The 22425-nt window shown below is 38.8% G+C and overlaps 1 protein-coding gene across 1 annotated transcript in view; it reads left to right on the forward strand.

The window, feature by feature from the left end:
* The window catches only part of RNF217 (ring finger protein 217), a 64672-nt gene that overhangs the window by 32179 nt on the left and 10068 nt on the right, over nt 1-22425 (forward strand). The window contains exons 2-5 of the mRNA XM_034060286.1: nt 1728-1961; nt 9581-9745; nt 15994-16195; nt 20978-21049. Coding sequence (XP_033916177.1) covers nt 1728-1961; nt 9581-9745; nt 15994-16195; nt 20978-21049 — 673 coding nt within the window. The remainder of the gene's footprint in view (nt 1-1727; nt 1962-9580; nt 9746-15993; nt 16196-20977; nt 21050-22425) is intronic.

Genomic DNA, 22425 nt, shown 5'->3' on the forward strand with positions numbered 1-22425 from the left:
GCTCCCCAGCATATAGTTATGTAGCTTGTGGAGTTTTGTTTGTTGTTTGGTTGTTTGTGAGTTGTTTGTTTGTTGTGGGGGTTTTTTGTTTGCTTTATGGTGGAATTTGGGAGAGTTTTTTTGTTGGTTTTTTTTTTTGGGGGGGGGGGTGATGGACGTAACACCATAATACATTTGCATAATACTCATGTACTTACACTGGTCCATGTAAAAGCCAAACTCTTTGAGCCTGGCCTTGTTTGCACATGATAGAGCTCTGCTCACCTTTTAGAGTTAGAAATTAAATTTGGGAAAGTTCCCTCCTAAAATGTGTGTATTACTGGGGGAGCTGCCTCTCCTCTTTACTGAGGCAGATCTGCCTCCATCTTCACCTGCCTGCATCCTGAACTGGGGCTGCTCAGGCCACTGCAGCAGTGATTGCTTGTTGAGATGTTTGTCACTGTGCTCTGGTCTGGGGTGGGCTGCCACCATCCTCACCCTGCTTTTCTCTCTTTGTTCTGCTTAAGGTTTTCTACATTGCTGAGAGGACAAAGCTAATGCAATAGGATTCTTTTTTTTTTTTTTTTTGACTCAGATGAACCTTGGGTTTTATACCATTTTATGACTCTTCTAATCCTCTGGCTCCTGACTAGATTAATTGCCATTCAGTTGGAGCCCATGTAGCTCCATTGCCAAGATAGCAATGACAGGGTTGTATTGGTTTGGTTTGTTTTTCTCCTGCTTTCTTACCTTAAATATAGTATTAGTGGGGTCTCTGACATGTCTTCTGGTACCATTATGCAGCAGCAAGATATGCATCCAAGCCTGAGGTGTTCCTGTGACATTTAGCGTGTTGTTTGGCAGATTCCCATAATGGAGTATGTTAAGAGAATAAGCAGTCCACATAGATCAAAGTTGCCAACCTTGAAACAATAATTCCTAGAAAGATGCTGATTGCACCATGGAACCCCTCTTTCTCTGCACAAAGATGCTCTGTAGGAGATGGGCTGGTGGTCAGCTCTGCTTGTACAATCAGCATTCATTCAAGATTACTTGAAGCAGACAAAAAAATGCTCAAGCTGGGTCCTTGCAGACTCTAAAAATCCAGCAGAGCTTGTTAGCTTGGGCTTAGTGCCAAGCAAATGCAACTCTGCAGCTCCCTGACCAAGTAGGATCTGCTGTTTTGGCATGTAGTCCCAGCTGTTAAAGCCTGCCAAGCATGAAGGGTGCAGACCTGGGTCCAGCACTGTGCTCAGATAAGGGAACTCAAAAGGCTTTGTGGGTATCTGACCATATGGATCAGCTTGGGACCATCAGGGCTCATTAGATCAACAACAGTTTTAGCCCTGTTAACCTTAAGCTTGCGTCTGTGCCTGGTCTTATTTAAGGTTGGGGCTTTTTGTTTGGGGATTGTTTTTTAAATTCTAACTCTGAGTTCTGGGGAAATCTATTAGCTTGGTCAGCCCCAGGCTCAGCTACCACGTTATGTGCATGCAGCATAGCATGTAAGGAGCTTCTTGGAAGTGGACTGCAGAGACACTGAAGTTGCTGAGCAGGAACCAGCTCAGGGCTAGCACTGAGTCAGAGCTGCTAGTCTGATGATCTTAAATAATTTTAAGATGATATGCTTGATAGTCTGTGGATTATTAGAGTACTGGACATTAAATTTCGTCACAGAATTCACAAATATTTGCTTCACTTTGCCAAGCAAAAGTTCTTTAAGCTTTTCTGGGTTTTTTCATATGCAGGTGCAGCTGGGACAAGCGGATATAAAATGCCCAATCACAGAATGCAGCGAGCACCTGGATGAAACAACTGTCCTCTATAACCTGCCCCATGACGACATCATCAAGTATAAGTATTTCCTGGAACTCAGCCGCATTGACTCCAGCACCAAGCCATGCCCTCAGTGCAAGCACTTTACAACCTTCCGGAGGAGAGGCCACATTCCTACCCCTGCCAAATTGGAGAACAAATACAAAGTGAGCACACTTGCCAAGCCTTGTGTTAGATGGCACTGCAGAAGTAGGGCAGCATTTCATGGGCATTAAAAGAGCTTTCTTGCATCACTGGGGCTACAAGCAAGCTGCGATTAGGAATATGAATCTGTAGTACATCATTGATTAACTACTTAATAGATTTCTAATAGTTCAATCAGTGGAGCTTCAGCCTTTATTTCTTGGGTAGGTGGTGTCATTGTGACACACATGTCAAATTAAAGATTGTTCTCTCACATGCAGGCAATATGGTCACCATCAGAAGAAGCTGCAGAAGGGAAGTCATCACTGTATCTGATAATTTTAGACACACAGCTCTAGCAAAGATAAGTTTTCCCTGAATCGCTGAGCAGATAATTCTGGGCATTTATGGTGTTGGTTTGCTCCTTCCCTAGAAATAGAGCTGTTGTCTGTCCTGCTTCTTGGTTTTGTTTTCTTCGGTCCCTTACCAGAGGTTATACATTGCTGTAGTCTCATCACTTACCTATTTCTCAAGTTTTCTGTATTGTTAAAAAAACCCAAACTTATATAGCATTTCTTTTAGTAGATTTTCTTCTACTGTGATTTCAGTCAAAGATGAAAAGCAAGAGATTACAGTTAAAAGAAGCTTTAAGCTGCTGAAGGTCCATCTCAGTTCCACAAGGCAATGGTTCTGTTTGCAGCATTGTGCTCTCTGGTTGTTATATTTTCCATCTGGTTACTAGATTTGTTGTGTTTAATTTCACAATTGAGCTGTCCTTTCCTGGATAAACCAGTTCTCCCCAGTAGGAGTTCAGATAACTGTTTAGATAGCCCTAATTGCACAGCATAAGATTCAGCCCAGTATGGAGATTAAATGTAGAAGGTTGTGTATCCAGTGGAATTGAAACCTTGGTAAAGCTAACTCTTGAGTCATGAGCTACTGATGTGTATCTGCAGTGCATGAACTGCATGCTGTGCTGTCTACTGGACTCAACATTTTCACTTTTTTGGCATTTTACATGGAGGTGGAGAAATGCCCACAGCCATTCTTCTTCACCTATCCACTTGGCATTCCTTCAGATGTAGACAGGGTGTAGAGTCCAGGGTAGATCAGAGGTGGTAATATTCCTGCAGCAGCCTTTCTTAACGTGCCAGAAGTTGTTACTGTCCCACCCATGTGGGTCATATGTGGTTTGGTGCAGCCTATCATGGGCATGCCAACTTTAAGAACATTCCTCAAAGTGCAAAATGGGGTGTTCTGCCCATCAGCGCTCCTTTGTGAGTTAAAATGCTGTAGTTAAAATTTCCACCACTTCCCTGCAAATCATAATCGGAAGGAATGGAAGGCTGTGTGATGCATGAAATAGTGCAAGCTAGAAGCAGTTCCCTTGTCCTGTGGTGATGCATTATGTGTAGCTCTGATCTGCAGAACTCTGATCTCCTGGGAAAAGGCTCTGGCAAAATGTGTCCTTTGAGCTGTGTGCAGGTGTTGCCTGGAAGAATGTCTAGTTGGTACTGGTCATAAATATAATTAGGAAAGTGCTGACAAACAGTATTGGATTATCATAGTCCAGTGCTTCAGCCTACTCCCTAATCCTGTGTTCTTTTCTGGCATAGATACAGTTCTATTGACTTATTTTAAGCTTAGCACAAGCAGAAGTTTTACTGCAGGGGTAAGGTTTAAAAAGAGGACTATATATGAGACTGTGCATATGTGAATAACCCATACATAGGGACCATTATTAGCTCTGTTTTCTTAGGTTCTTATGTGACTGCTTTTATGTGTCTTGTCTGTACATTGAACTACAGGCTCCTTGAATGTAAAGACTCTTCTGCATATATCATAGGAGACATTTGACTTGAGAGTATGAGACTCAAATGTTCACATACAAGCAATATAAACAGCAATTGCACTAGATGAATTCTGCACCAGCACTGGAAGTGCTGCATGGGGAAAGTTTATGCACAAGCCTACCATTAAGATCATTGTGCATGAGGGCTCAGTGCCAGCACGCTTGCTCTATTATATACTGCAACAACAGAAGACTGTAAAATCCGAGCATACATTTGGACAGATACTTCAGAGATATTTTTAAGGCATTCCTAAAATTTGGTACACTATATGAATTATAAATAATGTCTAAATTTAAAAAGGTAGCAAAGTTTAGCTAGATTAATTTTCCGTACCTGTAGCTGGTTTATGTCAGCTGAACAGATCTAAGTCCAGTAATTCAGATAGCTGCTACTGTTTTTCATTTTAGAGATCAAAGTGTTGGGTGTGCTAAGGCTAGAGAGTTAGCTGGTACATATTTGTTAGGAGAGGAGAAGGGGGAAGAAAAGGTAAACTTGGTATCCAAACCTTCTTTCTCCCATTAGTGCCATTTAGGACAGCACTTTGATATATCAAATATTTGTATCAAAAATTGATCCAGCTTCAAGTAAGGAAATACCCCTGTCCCCTCTCATATGACCTCAGTTGGGAGTATAAGACTTGATTGTAGATAAAATAATAAACCTTTAGTCAAAGCTAGAATGCCAAAGTTGCAAAGGAAATAGGTAGACATTGAAAAATTGGTAGTTGTGTTTCTGTGCATGGAACAGGTAGGTATGTGTTTCACAAGAGCAAGTATGTTGTCTGCATATTTTGAGGGGGTTGGTGTGGGACTTTTGGGTTTTTCCTCTAAGCTGTGGATTTCATTTCTTGTTTCAGTGTTAGGACTTGCTACCTGCCATGAAGAAACAATTCTTGAATCTTGAACTCTTATTTCTGCCTTATCAACTTGTGAGGTTCATAATGAAGTTTTCTTGTTCACTTCTGTCAAGAAATACACATGACATAAGAAGGGCTTGAGTGCTTGGCTCTGGAAATCTGAATGGGTTTTTTTCAGTGCAGTTGTAACATAAACTGTCTTCAGTTTGAACTACTCAAGAGTTTCTGAAACTTGTTGCTGGTACATATTCCTACTAGTTCCAGAGCAGATATGCTGTGATAGAGGATCTGTGAAGTTTGTATCAGTTCCCACTTCACAGATCAGATGTTAACCTTGAGGAGCAGATATCTGCCTTGAGCCTGAACTGCTGCGGACGTGGGGATTTGCTGTGCTCTCCTCCTTTGCCCTCAGCTGTTCATTCCTGCCAGCTTGCTTTTGCTCATGTTGATGTTTTGGTGTCACACTGGGAGCTGGATCAAAGATCAGCTCCAATGGGATGCAAGATTTGTTTGTTTTGTTGTTGCTTATATTCAACTGGTAAAAGAAGGGGGACGGGTTGGTGACGAGGAGGCAGCTGTTTTGGCAGGAGCCCATATTTGTTTTGGAATGAAGTGGCTGTGTAGTTGTAGTTAGTGATTGTAATTCATTTTAAACAGGTAGTTGCATGATTAATTTGACCATCCTTTTATATAGCTAGCATTCCACTGAGCAGCAGAAAATCTCACACGGAGTTTTTTGCAGTTTCAGGCTCTCAGAATATTTTTAATGTACAGTGAGTTTTGCTGTCATCGTGTCACATAGAGCAGTGTTTGATGTTGAAGTTACCTTCCAGTTTTGAAAGGCACTTTCCTGGAGGTGAGGAAAATGATAGAACTGTTTTCAATAAAGCAGCTAGCTAAGAAAACAGAAATTGTTAGCCCCAGTTGTCAGTTTTTCAGAAAGCTGAGAGCCAAAAGGTTAGTACGAGAAGTTTTATAACCATTTCTATTTGAAGGGCAACTGACCCTCAGGAGGCATATAAGTTTGTGTATGTATCCACCCTCTCAATTCTGATTAACTGAAACAGAAGTTGTAATATAAATAGAAAAATGTTCTTGTGAGAAAAAACATATCTGAAGAAACACTAAATTAATGCTTTGGGTTAAAATTATATGTATATAGCATTTCTGTGTCCTTTTGATGGTTTCATCTGCTAATACTGAAGCATAAAACAAATCTTATTTTACTTTTTTTCTTTCAGAAAAGCAAAGAAAGAATGGAGTAAGAATCTGAAAGAGTGCTGTAATTGCCCTGTTGTGTCACACTGCATCCAAGTTTGAATAGGGTTAGGGGTTTGTTTTGCAGTCCCTAGTTCCAAGAAAAATAAGGTTCAGAAGTACTTAAAAGAACATAGATTTTTTTTTTTGTCTGCTTAATATATGTTCAGACAGTTTTGAACAACAGTCAAGTGGCCCATTCAAAATGTAAAAGCTATCTACCAGTTCTGTTTTGAGGACGGTGCTGTTGAGAGCGGCAGGTGGAAGAGGAAATTAGGAACTCCAAACCTGGTAGCAAAGTAGACAGTTCCCGCTAGTTTACTTGGGCTAGTCAGGGCTATTCATGGTAATAAATATTATAGTGAGTTCATGTGGTTGCAGCCTCATCCTGTATTTCAGTACTTTCTAACTAATGTATATGGAAAAGTCTGATATCAGTGCGTGTATATGAAATTAAATATATATCCTGGTAGCTGCTGTATTTCTTGACATTATGTACATGCTGTAACAGATAGATTTGCAATGACTTTGTGTCAAATTTTCAACAAAAACCCCCAACCGAACAACCAAGCCACCACAAAACTTATGTTTTAAATTATGCTGGCATTTTGTTTAAAAAAAAAAAAAGCTTTAACTTGCAGCTTCCCAGATCTGTTGGTTTGGGTTTGTATTGGGGGGGGGGTGTTTTTTGTTTTGGTTTGTTTTTTTGGGTTTTTGTTTGTTTGTTTGGCTGGTTTGGTTTGGGGTTTTTTTTATCTTTCATGTTCTATTTCAAATATCTGAATATTGCAACAGATAAAAGCTTTCAAAACACTTAATTGTGGCAGCAAGCTCCATCTTTGGCTGCGGCATAACAAATACTGAGTAATACAATGCGATGACTGCTATAATCTGTTTTCCCAGCAGTAGTTCACTGTGGCATGTGTTATTGAAAAACGTGAAGTCAAAGCTCAGGAGAGGAGGGTGAAGATTTGTTCGGTTAGATTATACTAGCAACTATCCTACCCATCTTGTGCATGTTGGTTTCTAAAACCAAATCCATTTCTATAGTGGAAATGTAGATCGGTGCTGTGTGTTACTTTGGATAGTAGCAACATAATAGGCTATTCTCTAGGTTCTTCAGAGAGGGATTTTTCCTCTTTCCTATTCAATTTTACATTAAGAAAATTTATCTTTATTCAATTTTAGGTTAAGAGCATACATCAAGCAGAGCTGTAGGATAGTGTGTTTCCTTTGGTTAGCATCTGGGTGAGTAAGCCAACAAATTAGAGAAAGGACACTGGTTATATTTTGTATTGCTTTTGTTTTGTTTTGTTTTTTCTTGGCCTTAGACATTGCTACATTTTCATGCAAAAAATAGTAATACTTGTAATCCACACACTGAAGCTTTAATGTGTTATATTTCCTTGTAAATGAGTTTCGTTTGTTGCTCTTTCGTGGTTTTGTGCTGCCTTCCTGCTTCTTCAGTAACTTATTTCATTGCCAGGAGGTATGAGATAAATGCAGTTTTTAGTGTGAGGTATCTTACTGTGTTTCTTAGCAAACGTATCACCTACAGAAACCTGTATAAAGCATACCTATAGAAAGCAGTAAGTCATACTTGCACCTGGTACAGGGTACCAGAATTTTATCCATTTTAATATGCAGTCTTTGAGTCTGCTTGATAAGAAGGAAATGCATGTATTCTAACACTTAAATTCGTGTATGATATGGTTTTTTTATGAGGATAATGACTAGTAGCTGGTAACTAAAATGTTAATGTGTTGTCATAAGAAGAAAACCATTCGATGTCTTGGTGCTGCTTCATGGCTCTGTACTTTAGCTTATGCCCAAGCAAATGGATCCTGGAGGGGGGAAATGCTGTCTTACGGGTAGGGAGAAAATTGTCTTGACCATTACCTTTTATTCTTCTGCTTGCTGATCTATATATGTGGATTGGCATAAAGAGGTAAGCTGAAGTGATGCATTGGGCAGCACATCATATATTCCACTATTAAAGGTAAAAAATATGTGGTCAAACAGCGCTGCACAGACAGAAATACATCACTTTACACAAATGAAACTATAGCTGTTACACAGTGCTGCAGTGCAAAAACAACCATGTGCTCTTTACAGGTGAGATTAAAGACAGCCACTGAGAAGTGGGTCAACTAGCATCATAGAAATGCTCAGCTTGATCCATTTTGTCAGTTAGGTTTTTAGTATGAAACATTAAAGGCAAAAAACTAAATGCTAATACTGGTGTCTGGAACTTGGGGAATAGTATTAAGGGCAACAGACGTCTTAATTTCTTCATCATGCATCAGATGCTTTGTATTATTAGCGCAGGGGTAGTGATGGATGTAGCAATTGCACATATAAATAGTAATTTTGGCTGCCCCTCAGCAAAAAGTAAAATACTAATCTATGGGAGATTGGAACGCCTGCTTTGGACTCTCCCTGGAGCTGAGGCAGCATGCCACCAGTCAGGCTGTCTGAGCAGAGGACACAGCAACTGGAAGGAGTGAGGACTGCTGAAATATGTTTTGAGGGCTTCACATGTATCTCCACCCTAGGATGTAGTTTCTTGAGCAGCACCCCCACACCATGCGTGGTCAGCACAGACACATCTGTGGTTCAGTGGTGAACTAGGTCTGGATATAGATACAACCAAAAAGCTTTATTTTTTGCTGGCTGAATTCCTTAGTCCCATGCATCAGGTGCTACAAAGCCAAGGTAGTGCTAGGCATGAGCTGCAACTGGAGCTGGTGAACAGAGCTCATTTATTTGCATGAGATGTGCCCTCCCATCTTTCAGGCTGAGACATTTTGGTGCCAAACACAGTAGAAGCTAAGATGTTGCAGGAGCCTAGATGTGCCTGTGTCTAATGTGGCTTGAAGTTCTTGGTTTCCTTAGTCATGTTCCAGTTAGGAGGCTTGTCTCAAGTCAGATAAGCACCTACAGTGTGCCTCTTGCTATATATTTCTATAAACACAACAGCTGCCATAGCTTTTCCAAAAAACTGCTGGGCTCTGGAGGAGGACATGATGATGATGGTACCTGTTTGATGCAATGATTTAAAACCCAGGGAGTGAGAAGAATGGATCCTTTCTTGATTTAAGAGCTTGGCTTGTGATTTTTGCTTTTAGGTGTGGTCTAGCAAATGGGGCTGTTTGGCACAGCCTCAGCTCGCCCTTGTGCAATCAGGACCATTTCTGATATAAGCTTCATAACCTATCCTGGGCTGTGTAAAGACCCTTCATGAGACTGGGTACTCCCTGGTAATAGCCTTGGCAGTGAAGTTTTTAACTAGAAGACTGAGATCCACCATGCTGAAAACTGGCTGCTAATTTTCACATGATCTACAACACGTATCAGAGGCAACTCGGTAAGCTTCCTGGATTTTGCCTTTTGGCATCTGAGCTGCCTGGTGAATTCGGGAAGTTTAAACCAAGCTACTTACGCCTTGTTTGTTTGGGGCATTTCCTGGCTTTAGCAATTAGTTCTGTATTTTCTCCCTTTTAAAATGACAAGTCAACTTCCACAACATCTTGCTTTTTAAAACAGACCCTTCAAAAGATGTTAGACCTTTGCTGGTCAGCTATTCTCTTAACTGAAGACCAGTGTTTTTAGAATGGGTTTTCCAGTTGGGTCAGCACCCAGCTTGCAAACGTGTGGTGTTTTCTCATTTGTACAGATCCAGTGTCCATCTTGCCAATTTGTCTGGTGTTTCAAGTGCCACTCTCCCTGGCATGAAGGTGTTAACTGCAAAGAATACAAGAAGGGAGACAAGCTGTTGCGTCACTGGGCCAACGAAATCGAACACGGGCAGAGGAATGCCCAGAAATGTCCAAAATGCAAGGTGAGCTGTTGCAGGTAGTGACTTCAAACTGTTTCAATACGTATTTAAAGTATATATTTGTAACTTCTGCGCAGCATGGGAAATGGAATTCACACTTGAAGTGCGGATTCCTGTCAGTTGAGAAAAACAGGTCATATATTTAACTTACTGGTTCCTGCACTGATTCTGCAGAATCTCTGGATATAAAAGAAACATTATGGAAATCATAAGAGAGGGCTTTGATGTATGCTTATAACGAATGTATGTTACAGAATAAATTATTCCTAAAGTAAAGCTTCGAAGAAATTGAAAGCTTTAGAGACATATGATGCCCTTTGTTGTGTTTTCCAAAGATGCTGGGTGAATTCAGTTTCCGAGTAAGGCAGAAAGTACTTTATTGACAAGTTAACTAAGAACATCTGTAAGATTTGGCAAAGCCAGAAGTTTTTAAGATTAAATCAGTTCTTCACAAACCTTCCTCTTGAATTAGTTTGTCAACACTGGAGTCCCACACCTTAAAAACGTCATTTATCCCTTCCAGGATAGGGAATATTTCTCACTACTCAGATGAGATGCACCAGCCTCACACACCCCTGCCCTGGCTGCCCTTAATGAAGGTGGCCATTATGAGTTTTTACTATTTTTTTTTCACAGCACTTATCTCCAGCTACTGACAGAGTAGTTATGTCCAAATTAGATTATCCTTTTTATTGAAAAGGAGTATGCAGTCAGATAGTACCCTATCTATTGCTCTACATCTGCTTCATGGAGAGGACAAAATAAAAAAACTGGGGGATTTGATAGGAAATAAATACTGAAAGGGAAGATGTACTTCTAAATGTCCAAAGTATACTTTTGTCTGCTTTGAGCCTTACCCTGTGCAAGTAAAAGAATGTTTATCAGTTTACTAATTAACTTATTTTGGTCTTCGGGAATGAAATGCCTGGGGTGCCGTAGCTGGAAATTGAAAGATTTCCAGACACTGAGTAAAATTCAGAAAACTCTGAAATCAGCAGTTGGTTGTTTACCCTTTCTCCCTCCTACACACACATGACATTTTAACAGAGTTTTAACAGCTTGCTGTTTGGTAAGAGTTGATAGGTTCGAGCCAGTTCTAAAAATGTTCATTTTCTGGGCAGTCTTACAGTAAAATACTTTCATGAACTTTGCTCCTTTTGGACTGGGAAGTAGTATGTGTTTTGGTTTTAATCCTTTGACTTCTGTCCAGATTCAGTTTTTATGACAATGTAAATGGTGTAGCTATTGAAATAAGTTGTCCAAAAAAAAGAAAATGCACCAAGCAAAAAAGTATGAACATGTAAAAGCAGAGGAAAGAGGGCTAGTAGCTGGAAAAAGAAAAGGATAGCAGTTTTAGCTCCTGATGTGTTTATCCTTAATAAGTTTTAAATTTAAACTGCTGAATGTAAAACTGTTTTCACCATCTTCAGAAGGCTGGACACTTGAAACTTTCCCAGGTTAAGTCACTTATTTTGAAGCCTGAAGTTACATGAGTTTGGCTATTAATTTCAAAAATAATTTGTTTCTTAATCAAAAGAAAATAAATCCTCCAGCATGGTGGGAAGCAGTATGGAAAGTCATGAAACTAGCACGGAAAAAGGTCCTTTGTTAACAAGTCCTTTCTGGTAATGTGGTGCTATAAGTGAACATTAAAGAGGGAATTCAACTGTGCTGCTACCCCACTCTGATGTTTCTTTGGCTTTTTCCTTCAGGGGTGAAAAAAGTTATTCCTGCTCACAACCTCCAGTATGTTTATATCAACATATTGTATTTAAACCAAATCTGTAACTAGCAAGTAATCAAAAGAACCACTTACCAAGCAGTTAGTGGTCCTGTTTTTCTTTTTTCTTAATTGGTTGTTGGGTAGTTAAAGGAAATACATGCTATGCAGCATTCTTCATCAAAGCATCAATTGATATCTGGGCACATGGGGATAAATATGCCAACAGTTAACAGTGTGCAGTCAGGGGGATTGGAGGTAATATTTTCTCTACCTCTCTCTCCAGTCATTTCCCACAATCTCTCAAAAAATAACATTGAATCAGATGATTGCTGCGTTTTCAAATAAAATAGAGAAAAGTGACAGAGAAAACAAACTTGATAAGGTACTATTTGATTCATCCTTGTTCCAAATCCACATAAGCAATGTTTCAGGTGACAACATATTTTGATATGTGCATGTATTGTACTCAAATAACCTCTTTTGTGTTTTGGTTAAAAATGGCGGTATCCAAAACTGACAAACAAGATTGAGGAAGAGTCAAAATTAAATTGTGTCATGGTATTAGTATTCAATCTTTACACTAAAACTGAAACTAGCAGAAATTAAAGGTAGAAACTTCAGAAGAGATAGACTTTCTTTAATGAGGTAATTCGAACAATTACTGGTAATTTTGAAAGTGTGATATAGCTTACAGTATAAACTGTGACCATATTTTAGATACCTTCTGGAAATATATATACGCTTTGAGTAACCATACCATGGAGAAGTAGAATGCACCATTATTATCTTATCTGGGCATGCAGGTGAGAAAATGGGAACACTCTTACGGTGTGTGTATATGTATATATAGGCAGATCCTTAGGCAAGTGTTCACAAGTTTTTCAGTGGTTTTGGGAAGTACTTTGAAAGACATAATCCTTGGTAATGTGAATACTAGTAGGCACTGTTAAATAAGCTAAAAGTTGATTACCTTCTCCTGTAAGTCAGCACAGCTTTAGTGTATCTAACAGGAATAGCTTCTAAATAGAAGTCTCTCTAAGATATGCTCACATAAGCGAATACAAATGTTACATGTTGTCAAAATACATGATTATAAATTCACAGTGTGACTATATGTCAGTATGGAAATGCTAAAAAGTGCTACTTTTTAAAATTAGATCTTGAGATATTTCTTCTTTTAATAGAGCCTTTTCCAAATTTATTACACAGTAATACAGTGTAGACCATTTTTCTTAACAAAAGTTGTCCAAAATGTGGTCTTGTTCTAGAGGGAGCTGGCTAATGAGTGAAAATTTGCTATGTGTTAATAGATGCCTTTTGATAAAATCTATAACTTGATTTGGATTTCCCCACTACTGTTTTAGGGTATTATTTTTTTTTTTACAAGTTCTTGCAAAAATGTGTTTGCAGCAAAATGCCCTTTTTCCACAAGTGTTTTTACAGTACAGCAAACTAAGGAAGTACTTCATGTTTGTGTTACCTTACCACAGATTTCAATATCAACACTGTCTGAGGAAACCAAACAGTGGCTCTAGCTTAGAAAGCTTCAAACAGAGGCAGAAACTTAAATGCAGATGTCAGTGCAAATCAAGGAGTATGTACTAATCTGTGGATTCCCTGTTCTGATTAACACGAGTGTTATCATATAACTTGGGGCATAGTTTTTGAAAGTACTCTGCAAATTATTTCTCATCCTCTGAAAGGAGGAGAGTTCTTGCTTATATATGAATGGATAAGGCCATGCACCAGGTTTTCTTCAGGACTGGAGGAGAAGTGCTCACACTTATCCTCAGATCTCCTGGAAATGATTTCCCTAGAAGATTTCCATGAAAGGTCATATAACATGCAGAGAGGGTAAAGTAAGGGTCTGAAATAGCCACTAAACTACTTCAGTTGCTTCCTTAAGACTCTTAGCTCTGTGTGTTTTGCCATCGGTATGTAATTTTTCACTCTTGTTCTGGGAGCCATTTTTTTATTTCTGAATGACTAAACCTTTCCCCATAAGGTGAGGGTATGTCCTTGGGTTTGAGGAGACTCTGGGAGCAGGATCAAGCCAGTAAACCTTCCTGGAGGCTTGGACACAGAAACTGGGCTTGCAGTCAGTTATTCTCACATCTTGCTTCCTCAACTTCCACCATGCTGCTGGGGAGCCTGAAGTTACAGGGCTCTGAACCCCACACGGCTGCAGCTATCTATAGCAAGCTGCATTCCCAGCCCTGTACATTTCCCCTGCTGCGTGCCACGGTATTGCCAACAGAGCAGGAACATTTGTGATATCTGACCCATTGGTAATTGCTTTCCCACCCTATAGATTTGTAATCCATCTCTGTCAGTGGATTATTCTAAGGGGAAGGAAACGTGTCCGTGTGAACCGGAGCTGAAGTTAATCTGGTGAGATGTCATATTTTAGGCTTGAAAGCAGCCTGACTGAATCATGCAATGTTCATCTGGCATTGTCAGTCCGTGTGCGTATGATGGGGAGTTCAAGCCCCACATCTAAGGTTGGTTTTATTTCACCTTTTTAATGAAGTCTCCCCTTCTAGAAAAGGGAAAGCTTTTTGCAACAAAATATATAGGCAAGTACAACCACATGTTCCAAATATACATCTTTTGCAGACAGTTAAATATGGGCCAATAAGTATCCACTAAAAGGTTTTTAATGTGTAATTGCAGTATGTGTCCATAAGAAAATATATCCTATATAAACCTCTATGTTTTAAGAGGACAGTATGTCTGGGGGGTTTAGAGCAGAAGCAAGTAGATTCAGAAGCGATTGAGGAGCGGTGCCTGGCTAACTGGAGCTGGGTTGTGCAAAATAAGGTTTTGTAGCTCAGTCATCTCTTTTGTGAATGTCTTTCCCATCGTATGTGCAAAAGAAACATCTGAAAGCATAGAAATAGGAATTCTGAGATGACTAGTGTTGGCACAGGAATGTTGCCAGCTGTATCTGGAACTACTGCTAACTAAATCTGCCCTGGAATCTTTTACCAGTAGCATTGTTGGTGGAAAATATCACTGTGTTACATGTCTAAAGTGCCATTTTCAGTAGCTGTTCAGGTAAGCAAGACTTCTGAGCTCCCAGATGAACCCTGATTAGCACCAGAGAAGAAACACTCTTAGCCATCTCAAGCATGTCAGAATCCCAGGGAGTCGTCACAAGCCTCTTTTGAGGTGAGAGGCTTCCCTTGTACCTGAGCTGTCAGCATCTCTGGTGCTTGCAGCACCACTGAATGGTGATGTCTTGTCTCTACCCATACTTCCCTGCAGAATAAATACCTGTAGATACAGGTAAGAATTTCAAGAAGCATGCATTCATCCACTGCAGTTTTCAACAAACAAAATTCCAGTGAGGTGTAAGGGGAAAAAATATTCCCAGGGAAGAGTGGTGAAGCATGGAACAGGTTGCTCGAAGAGAGTGGGATGTTACCCGTACTTGGAAGTTTCTAAAATCTAGTGGGATGAGGCCTGGAGTAATCTGATCTGACTTCGAAGTTAACCCAGCTTGGAGTTGGGGGTTAGAATAGCTGACCTCTGAGGGTCACATCCAACCTCAATTATAAGGTAATTTTATCTTCCATTCACTGTGGGGTATAATCCTGAGACAGGGTGGGGGGGAGGTCTTTAGCAATTTTGTGAGCTAGGGAAAGTATGTTTACCACCCTATTAGCTATATTTTCAATTTGCGACATTTAGTAGTAGCTTGTAATCATAGTTGATCCAGTGAAATATTTGGCCTCACGACTGCCCTCTCGCCTAAGACTCTCAGAACTATTAACTAAAAACTGAAGCCTTGCTATGTCTGTGCAAAGTAGGTAAATGTACCAGTTTTGCAGAAAAGTATGTGGAGATACAGGAACGGAGCTGTTCATGCAGGCAGTCAGCAGCAGGATGGATGTAGATCATAGGTAGCCCAACTTCATGCTGTTCTGTGGGCATTATGAAAGCTGGGTGCAATTCTTTGTGGAATTCTTTTTTTTAAATTAAAAAGCCAACCCATACTTTTTAAATCATTCACTCTAATAGTGCTTTTTCTGGTGTTACAAAATGCAGCATCAGTTAATGGTGGGAAAGAGAGTGGGGCCACAGGTGGCAAAAGAGGGAAACCCATCTGTAGAGGGGTCAAATTGAGTTCATAAATTTATTTACTGTGCTGGTTTTATGTTTAATAAGATTTGGTGCTGATGTGTCTACTTACAGTAATAAAACCAATTTTTTTACTACGGGCAAGGATCACTCAGATTCTCATCTGATACAATGAGTGTTTAAAGAAAGAAAGAAGTTCATATACAAAAGCATGTGTTGAAATCTGGAATCAACTACAGCTCATATTTGATGTTCTAAAACATGCCTTAAAACCCCATTGTTGTCTCAGGACAGCTGAAGTATTAATTAATGCAAATGGTGAGGTAAGCAGGGGATTGGCTGCAGTGACTTTTCATCCAGTTCATGGACTGAAGGGGGTAGTGCCTACTTTCCTGTGCTTGGAGAGAGGGGGGAAAAAGTAACCTTTTCTCTTCTGCTGGTACAGATCCACATCCAGAGAACAGAAGGGTGTGACCACATGACCTGTTCCCAGTGTAACACTAATTTCTGTTACCGTTGCGGGGAGCGATACCGCCAGCTCCGGTTCTTCGGAGATCACACGTCAAACCTCAGTATCTTTGGATGCAAATACCGCTACCTCCCCGAGAGACCACATTTAAGGAGATTAGTGCGAGGCTCTGTCTGTGGTGAGTGGATAAATGTTCCTTGTGGAGAGCTGCATAATGAGGTGATTGAGAGTGAGAGTCAATAATAGTTAAATAAAATCTCGTGCTTTAAAGTATTGGATGGGCAGCCTGTTGTTCAGTTATGTGGTTTGTTAAATATATTTAAATAGTATTTGCCCTCCCTTTTTTGATGGACTACATATGTGTATAAGTATCATGTTGTCTTCTGCTTCCTAACATTTTTTAATAAGACATAAGCAAACTGGGAAAATACTGTCAGTATGAGTGTTGTTTGCTGTGATTGTTACTCTAAAAGCATATTAAAAATACAGAAATGAACAGGAAAGTGGATGAAAATTCAAAGTGATTAGATGTGCCTACTCTGGTAAAATCCAATGCGTGAGAAGATCTAGTATAGATTAAAGACAATGCTAGCACTAGAGCACATGGGTATAAACTGTTCATTAATAAATTTAGGCATAAAATTCAAGAACCATTTCAAAGGTTGCAGAAGAGCTTTTAGTAAAAGCCACTATAACAAACAATGTGTTTTTTAAATGGTTCTTTGTACGTTTGATAGAATTACTGGGATAGCAAAGGTCTGCGCTCAGAGGTATTACCGAGTCAGTGCTGCTCATGTGCAGAATCATTGGTAATCTCATTCCAAGGTTAAATCTTCTATGTACAATGGAGATACAAATATGAAATTAGTGGGGTTTATCACTGATCTGCAAAAAATAACATACAATTTTTGCACTGGTTTACAGATAACGTATCTGAATATGCAGTTGGTGTGTTTAAATGCCACATACAAAATCTAAAATACAGGTGCATGTACACTTTATGAATAACTACCAAAACACTGCAGAGCGCTAACAGAACTCACATGTGAAAATGAAAAAATAAAAGTTTCCTCAGTTTACATGAGATTAAATTTCAGGAATTGAGGTCACTACTCTTCCTCCATTGGGTTAGATTTTGGCTATGATTGGTATACGTGAGCTAGTCTAGGTTTTTGTACTTTGTACCACACAAGCGCACATGTGGGTACGGACACATCTTTTTAAGAAGGTGTTATATTGTTGTAAGACTATATCCCATGACATTTTTCTTTTGAGACAGTATAATCCCTAATTGCGATACAGTTTCAGGTCAGTTTGTGGATTCTGCCATCTTCAATGGTGGAAATGATTGTTTTAAATACTTCCTTAGCTAAGGTTTGTATCTGAACCTTTGCTTAATAATTATCAATAGATAAATCCTTCACCAATTTATACAGTTCTTAAGTTTTGGCTTCCACATCATCTTTGATAGGGCTGTAGGATTTCAATATGTGTTGTGTGGTATCTTTCTTTTATAGAACATCCATCAGATTCTTTGGGGTGGTCTTTGATTATTTTTAGTATTATTTTTTATTTTTTTGTTTTGAAGTGGAGCTTCCTAGTCTTAATCATATAAGGTCAAGCTGAAAACCCAGAAGTGTTTAACTCCAGTTAGGGATCACACCTAGGCTCAGAGATGTCCCATTAGCTACAACCATAAATGTTAATGTGTTTATAAGGCAGGAGGGGAGCACTCTCAGTAGAAGGTGTCACTGTACAAGCCTGGGTTTTGTTTCCATTCTCAGACTCAGCAGAAGACATTAGAAGGAGGAGATGGTAGCAGAGAGGCCATCAAAAACGTCTTTAAATTTTAGTAACATGTAGCAAGAAATAAAGGTTGGATGTCTTGTAGTAAAATGCTTCTGCTAGTTAGCTAAGTAGTGGAAATTCAGAGAACATTATCTTGGCTGTCAGTGGGAGACTGGTGAGGTGTTGCTACACGTTTTCTTCTGTGACTCTTTTTACTTTCTTGCTATGGAGAATAAATACTTAAGTAAATGTAGTGATTTTTGTAGCCATGTGCAGGAAAGGGTTTTTGGCTTATTTCTACCAAATCTGGGTGAGTGGAGCGTGTAGAAAGGAAAGAACACTTCATGGCAGGCTGGCGTGCTATCATAGTTTCTGTTGAGAAGCATGGAGTTGTGCCTACAATCACAAACTTTTCTGTAATAAAAATAAGAGAAAAGCATTTATGGCAGCATAAATTTTTAAACATACTTTTCTTCAAAGATCAGTTTTTTTTTGTAAAGGTAATGGACATAACAGGGAAAAGAAGAAAATCTGGGAGCAGAAGGTTTCTGAATTTGATGACAATTCTCTCCCTTGCTTAGCAAGCATATTTTTTTAGAGAAGCTTTGTCCTTTGACCAGTACAGTAAGGTGAAATTGCTTTTATCCTTCAGTCACAGCAGATGTAGGGATTCCATTCTCATAGTAATTACTTGGCTAAGTTGTTGAAGGCAGAGTGTTTTCTTATAACCAGAGTTAGTGATGAATTGCCCAGAAAGGAGAAACATGTTCAGTTGTCTTAAATGTCCTTGAAGTCACCTATAGGTACTCAGTAGGACTCTTTAAAAATGGATACAAACATATGTTAGAACTTAACATAGATATGACTGGTTTGATGTGCAAATAGGTACTTTCAGTGGCTCTGATGCTTAAACATAAAATTATATTTGGTCTTGAAAATCAGAACTTTATCATATGCAAATTATAAAATTGTTTTAGAAACCTATTAATTTTTTTCACCTGGCAAAGGATTCTCTAGGGATTTATGGGTGTTTGTATATATTACCTTAAAACCCTCAACAAAACCCAAAGTTATGCAAGAGAAAAATATTCCTTCGTGTTTCTTTAAATACTTTCTCATTTTGCAGAAAAACATCATCCTCAATATCACAAGTAATGCAGCCCCTCTGAGACACCAGCAATTAATTGTAATTTGTGAGAGTCTTGTTCACCTTTTGTTAATTTGCTCTTAATTTTAGTTTACAAAGCCAAAGAGCGTTAAAGGATTTAAATGTGATAGATATATAAGGAGAAACATATTTTTTGTTTTTAGAATTTAACCTTTAGAAAGAATGCATTGATAAACAAAAGATACTGTCCCATGACAATGAAAGGTAATTTTATCCTGTACAGTCTTGTAACTACGCAATACTTGTAACTTCATATACACAGGCAGAAGGAAAAAGGCACTCACTTATGCTTTATTTTATTTCTGAGTTAGTTTATGAAATGTAAGTAAACAAGTCCTTAAACTGCATTAGTTTAGGAACCATTCTTTGTGTCTGCAAAGAAATTACTCCACTCAAAAGCTAGTTTAGCTCTTTCTGCAGGATTTATTTCTGTGTACTTAATCACCAGTTTAGTGGTTTAATATTTTTATAATTTTGGTACTAAGCATCATAATTTTCCAGCATTCTAATTATATGGTTATTGATAAAGAGAGTTCATACCTTAAAATAATCTTTTATAAAGTTTACTTTGAAATAGTGAAAGGCTTTAGTAATGTTTTTAATTGCTCATTTTTGGAGTTTTCTGGAGGTTTTCCATCACTCTGCATTCCTTCTCCTGTCTATATTTGACTGTTTTGCTTGGACAACTTCTGTGTGTATAGCATGCAGCACAGTGGAGTCCTAAGCAAGTCCACCATTACGATGCCTAGCAACTAGAGTAATACCAATAACATTTGCTGATATTTTTCTTCTAGGAATTAATGCTTTCCACCCACAACACTTCTATGAAATATAAAAGCTATCAAAACAGAGCATGAAAAGGACCTTTTACATTAAAATGTTGTCAGTTTTTCCAAAATATCTCATTTTCCTCTCAGACTGCCCAAATTAGTGGCTCAGGTTATGGAGGGGTTTACATCATTATTGAATGAGGTAATCCTTTCGGTGCAATCTGATACAAGTGACTTAAGGGAGGGGAGGGAAGGGAGAGGTAACAAACTTGCTTTTCCTCTCTTCTTAGAGGTGACCTTTCAAATGCATGCATAACTTAGAGAGCTGTTTAATTTCAAAGGCTTGATGAGACTGCTGGTGTATCAGTAAAAATGCCTGCCCTGCTGCATTTTCAAAGAGCTGAGACAAGTGATGTCTTTGATCCAGCCACTCAGCCAACACAGACCAGGAGACTCTGCTGTTCTGTTGAAAGCATGCAACTTGGGAAAGATAACTTGGACTTAAAGTTCAGTTTCAGCTTCAGTGTTTCAGGAGGAGCTTTGCCTTCTCTCCATGCATTTCTACAGATCACGAACTCACCAGAAATAAAGAATATAAGCATTCTTTATTTGTTCTTAGTCGTATACTACCCATTGTCCTGCACAACCTCACCAACTTACTCATGTAAGAGCAGCATCGTACCCTTTTAAATATTGATCCAAAACAGACTTGGCTGTGGGTTGATGTAGACCTAAATCAGAACTATACGTGAGGACTTCACCATAGCATTTTAAAGTGAGCAGAAACATATTTAGAGGTGATGGTCTCATCACCTTGAGCTAACCTAAATTCTCCAAGATGCTGGTTTTGTTGGCATCTTTCCAGGGTAGTTGCTGTGCAGAAGGATTCCGGAGAAGCCAAAAGATAGTAGCTCTGTAGCTATCAAGTTCCTGTCAATGCCTGAGGGATTTCAGAATGGAAAGAGAAGTAAATGCGAGCTGTGAATGTACAAAATGAGCTGTGTTTGGATTGTTGTGGAGGGTGAAGAGGGCAGAGAGAAATGCGTGCAGGGAGCTGGCTGAGCAGTGGTAGCTCTTAGTTGGGTTTGTAGGATGAATTTACAAATAGGAATCCTAATAAAATATCAAAACCCAAACCTACTTTTGGGAGTCTGATATTGAAACATTTATGGATGATTGGAAAAGGAAAAATAAAATGCCTACTTTGAATTATTTAATGAATTTTGCATTTCAGCTGGAAAACTGCTCATTACACCCCTAATACTGGTTCTGGGACTGGCATTGGGAGCCATAGCTGTTGTAATAGGTAAGAGCTACATATGTGAACAGGTCTAATTCTGATTTTCTCTGACATCTCAGTATTTTAATCTCAGAAATTGACACAAAGTACAAATTTTACAGATCATGCTTTAGTATAAAGCACATGACTTTTTTTCTAAAAACTTTGCCTTTAGAATGTTTTTTCTTACTTGCATTTTATGCCTACTAGTTTTATTATCTTTTTTCTCCAGTTATTTGGCTTTCTGAACCAAACTCTTTAACTAGTATAGCTGAACAAGTGAAAAGGCTAGAATAATTTAAATGTAGCCTTGGGTGCTTGCTGACTTGGACCCTCCCCTTAATCACCCCAGTGAATCACAATTCTAAGGTCTTGGTCATGTGCATGGTAAGATTTTTGGGGCACTAGGTATAGTCCCCAGAGCCCTCCAGCTTGAAGATTACAACAACAACAACAATAAGGCAGCAAATTGGGATGGATCAAAATCTGATTCAGTGCATAGGCTGCTAAATTGAATTCCATCACCAAAACAAAAAAGGTACTGTGAACTCATATAGTATCAAAGCTTTGTTAAAGTGGTCACATTAATGTGGATGTAGTTATTCTAGCTCTTTGCCTGGGTTAGCTGAAGTCTTCCACAGAAATTAAATAAGCCGTAACAATAAACATATAATTTTGTACATGTAATTGCTTTTCCACTATTTGTGTTGGCAATAATAATGTTACTGAGGGATCTAGCTGCTTTACCACTCTTCACCAAACTACTTACTCCATTTAAAATTTGTAGTTGTGATGCCTCAGGCCTGGGAACCTTTTATTTTGATACAGTAAAGCCAAAGTATACCAGAGCAGATACATTAATAAGATTGTGCATAACCAAACAGCGTATAACCCAAATACTACTACAGCTTTTGTGAACTGCATCTAGCCAAGTAAGGAATATTGCTATTAATTTCAGGATTTAGGCTAAGAATACACATCTTCCTGTATCAATATTCTGTGTTGGATTCACTGAAGAGAGATACCTCTATAAAGATACAGGTAGATAGGTATCTGTCTTAAATATTTATTCTTTTTAGTGGCATTTTATTGCCAAAAGTATAGTTAATAAAAACTTCTCAATGCCGGTAGTGCTTATTTTGCTCAGCAGTCTGGTATAATCTATACTGGGAGAAAAACGCTCATTTTCTTGTGTTAAAAATTTAGAGGGTTTTGCAGTAATACAACAGCAATAATTGCAATAATACCCAGTGTGCCATTAAAGTCCCATTCTAGGCATGGCCGGATAAGATATGAACAAGAACAAAAGACACTGATTATTTATAGGAAAGATTTGTTTTTTGAGGTAATTACAGCAATTCTGTTGTTAACACAACTGTTAATGTCAGCATCATAGCTGACAA

Source organism: Melopsittacus undulatus, chromosome 3 (genome assembly GCF_012275295.1).
Source record: "Melopsittacus undulatus isolate bMelUnd1 chromosome 3, bMelUnd1.mat.Z, whole genome shotgun sequence".
NCBI lineage: Eukaryota > Metazoa > Chordata > Aves > Psittaciformes > Psittaculidae > Melopsittacus > Melopsittacus undulatus.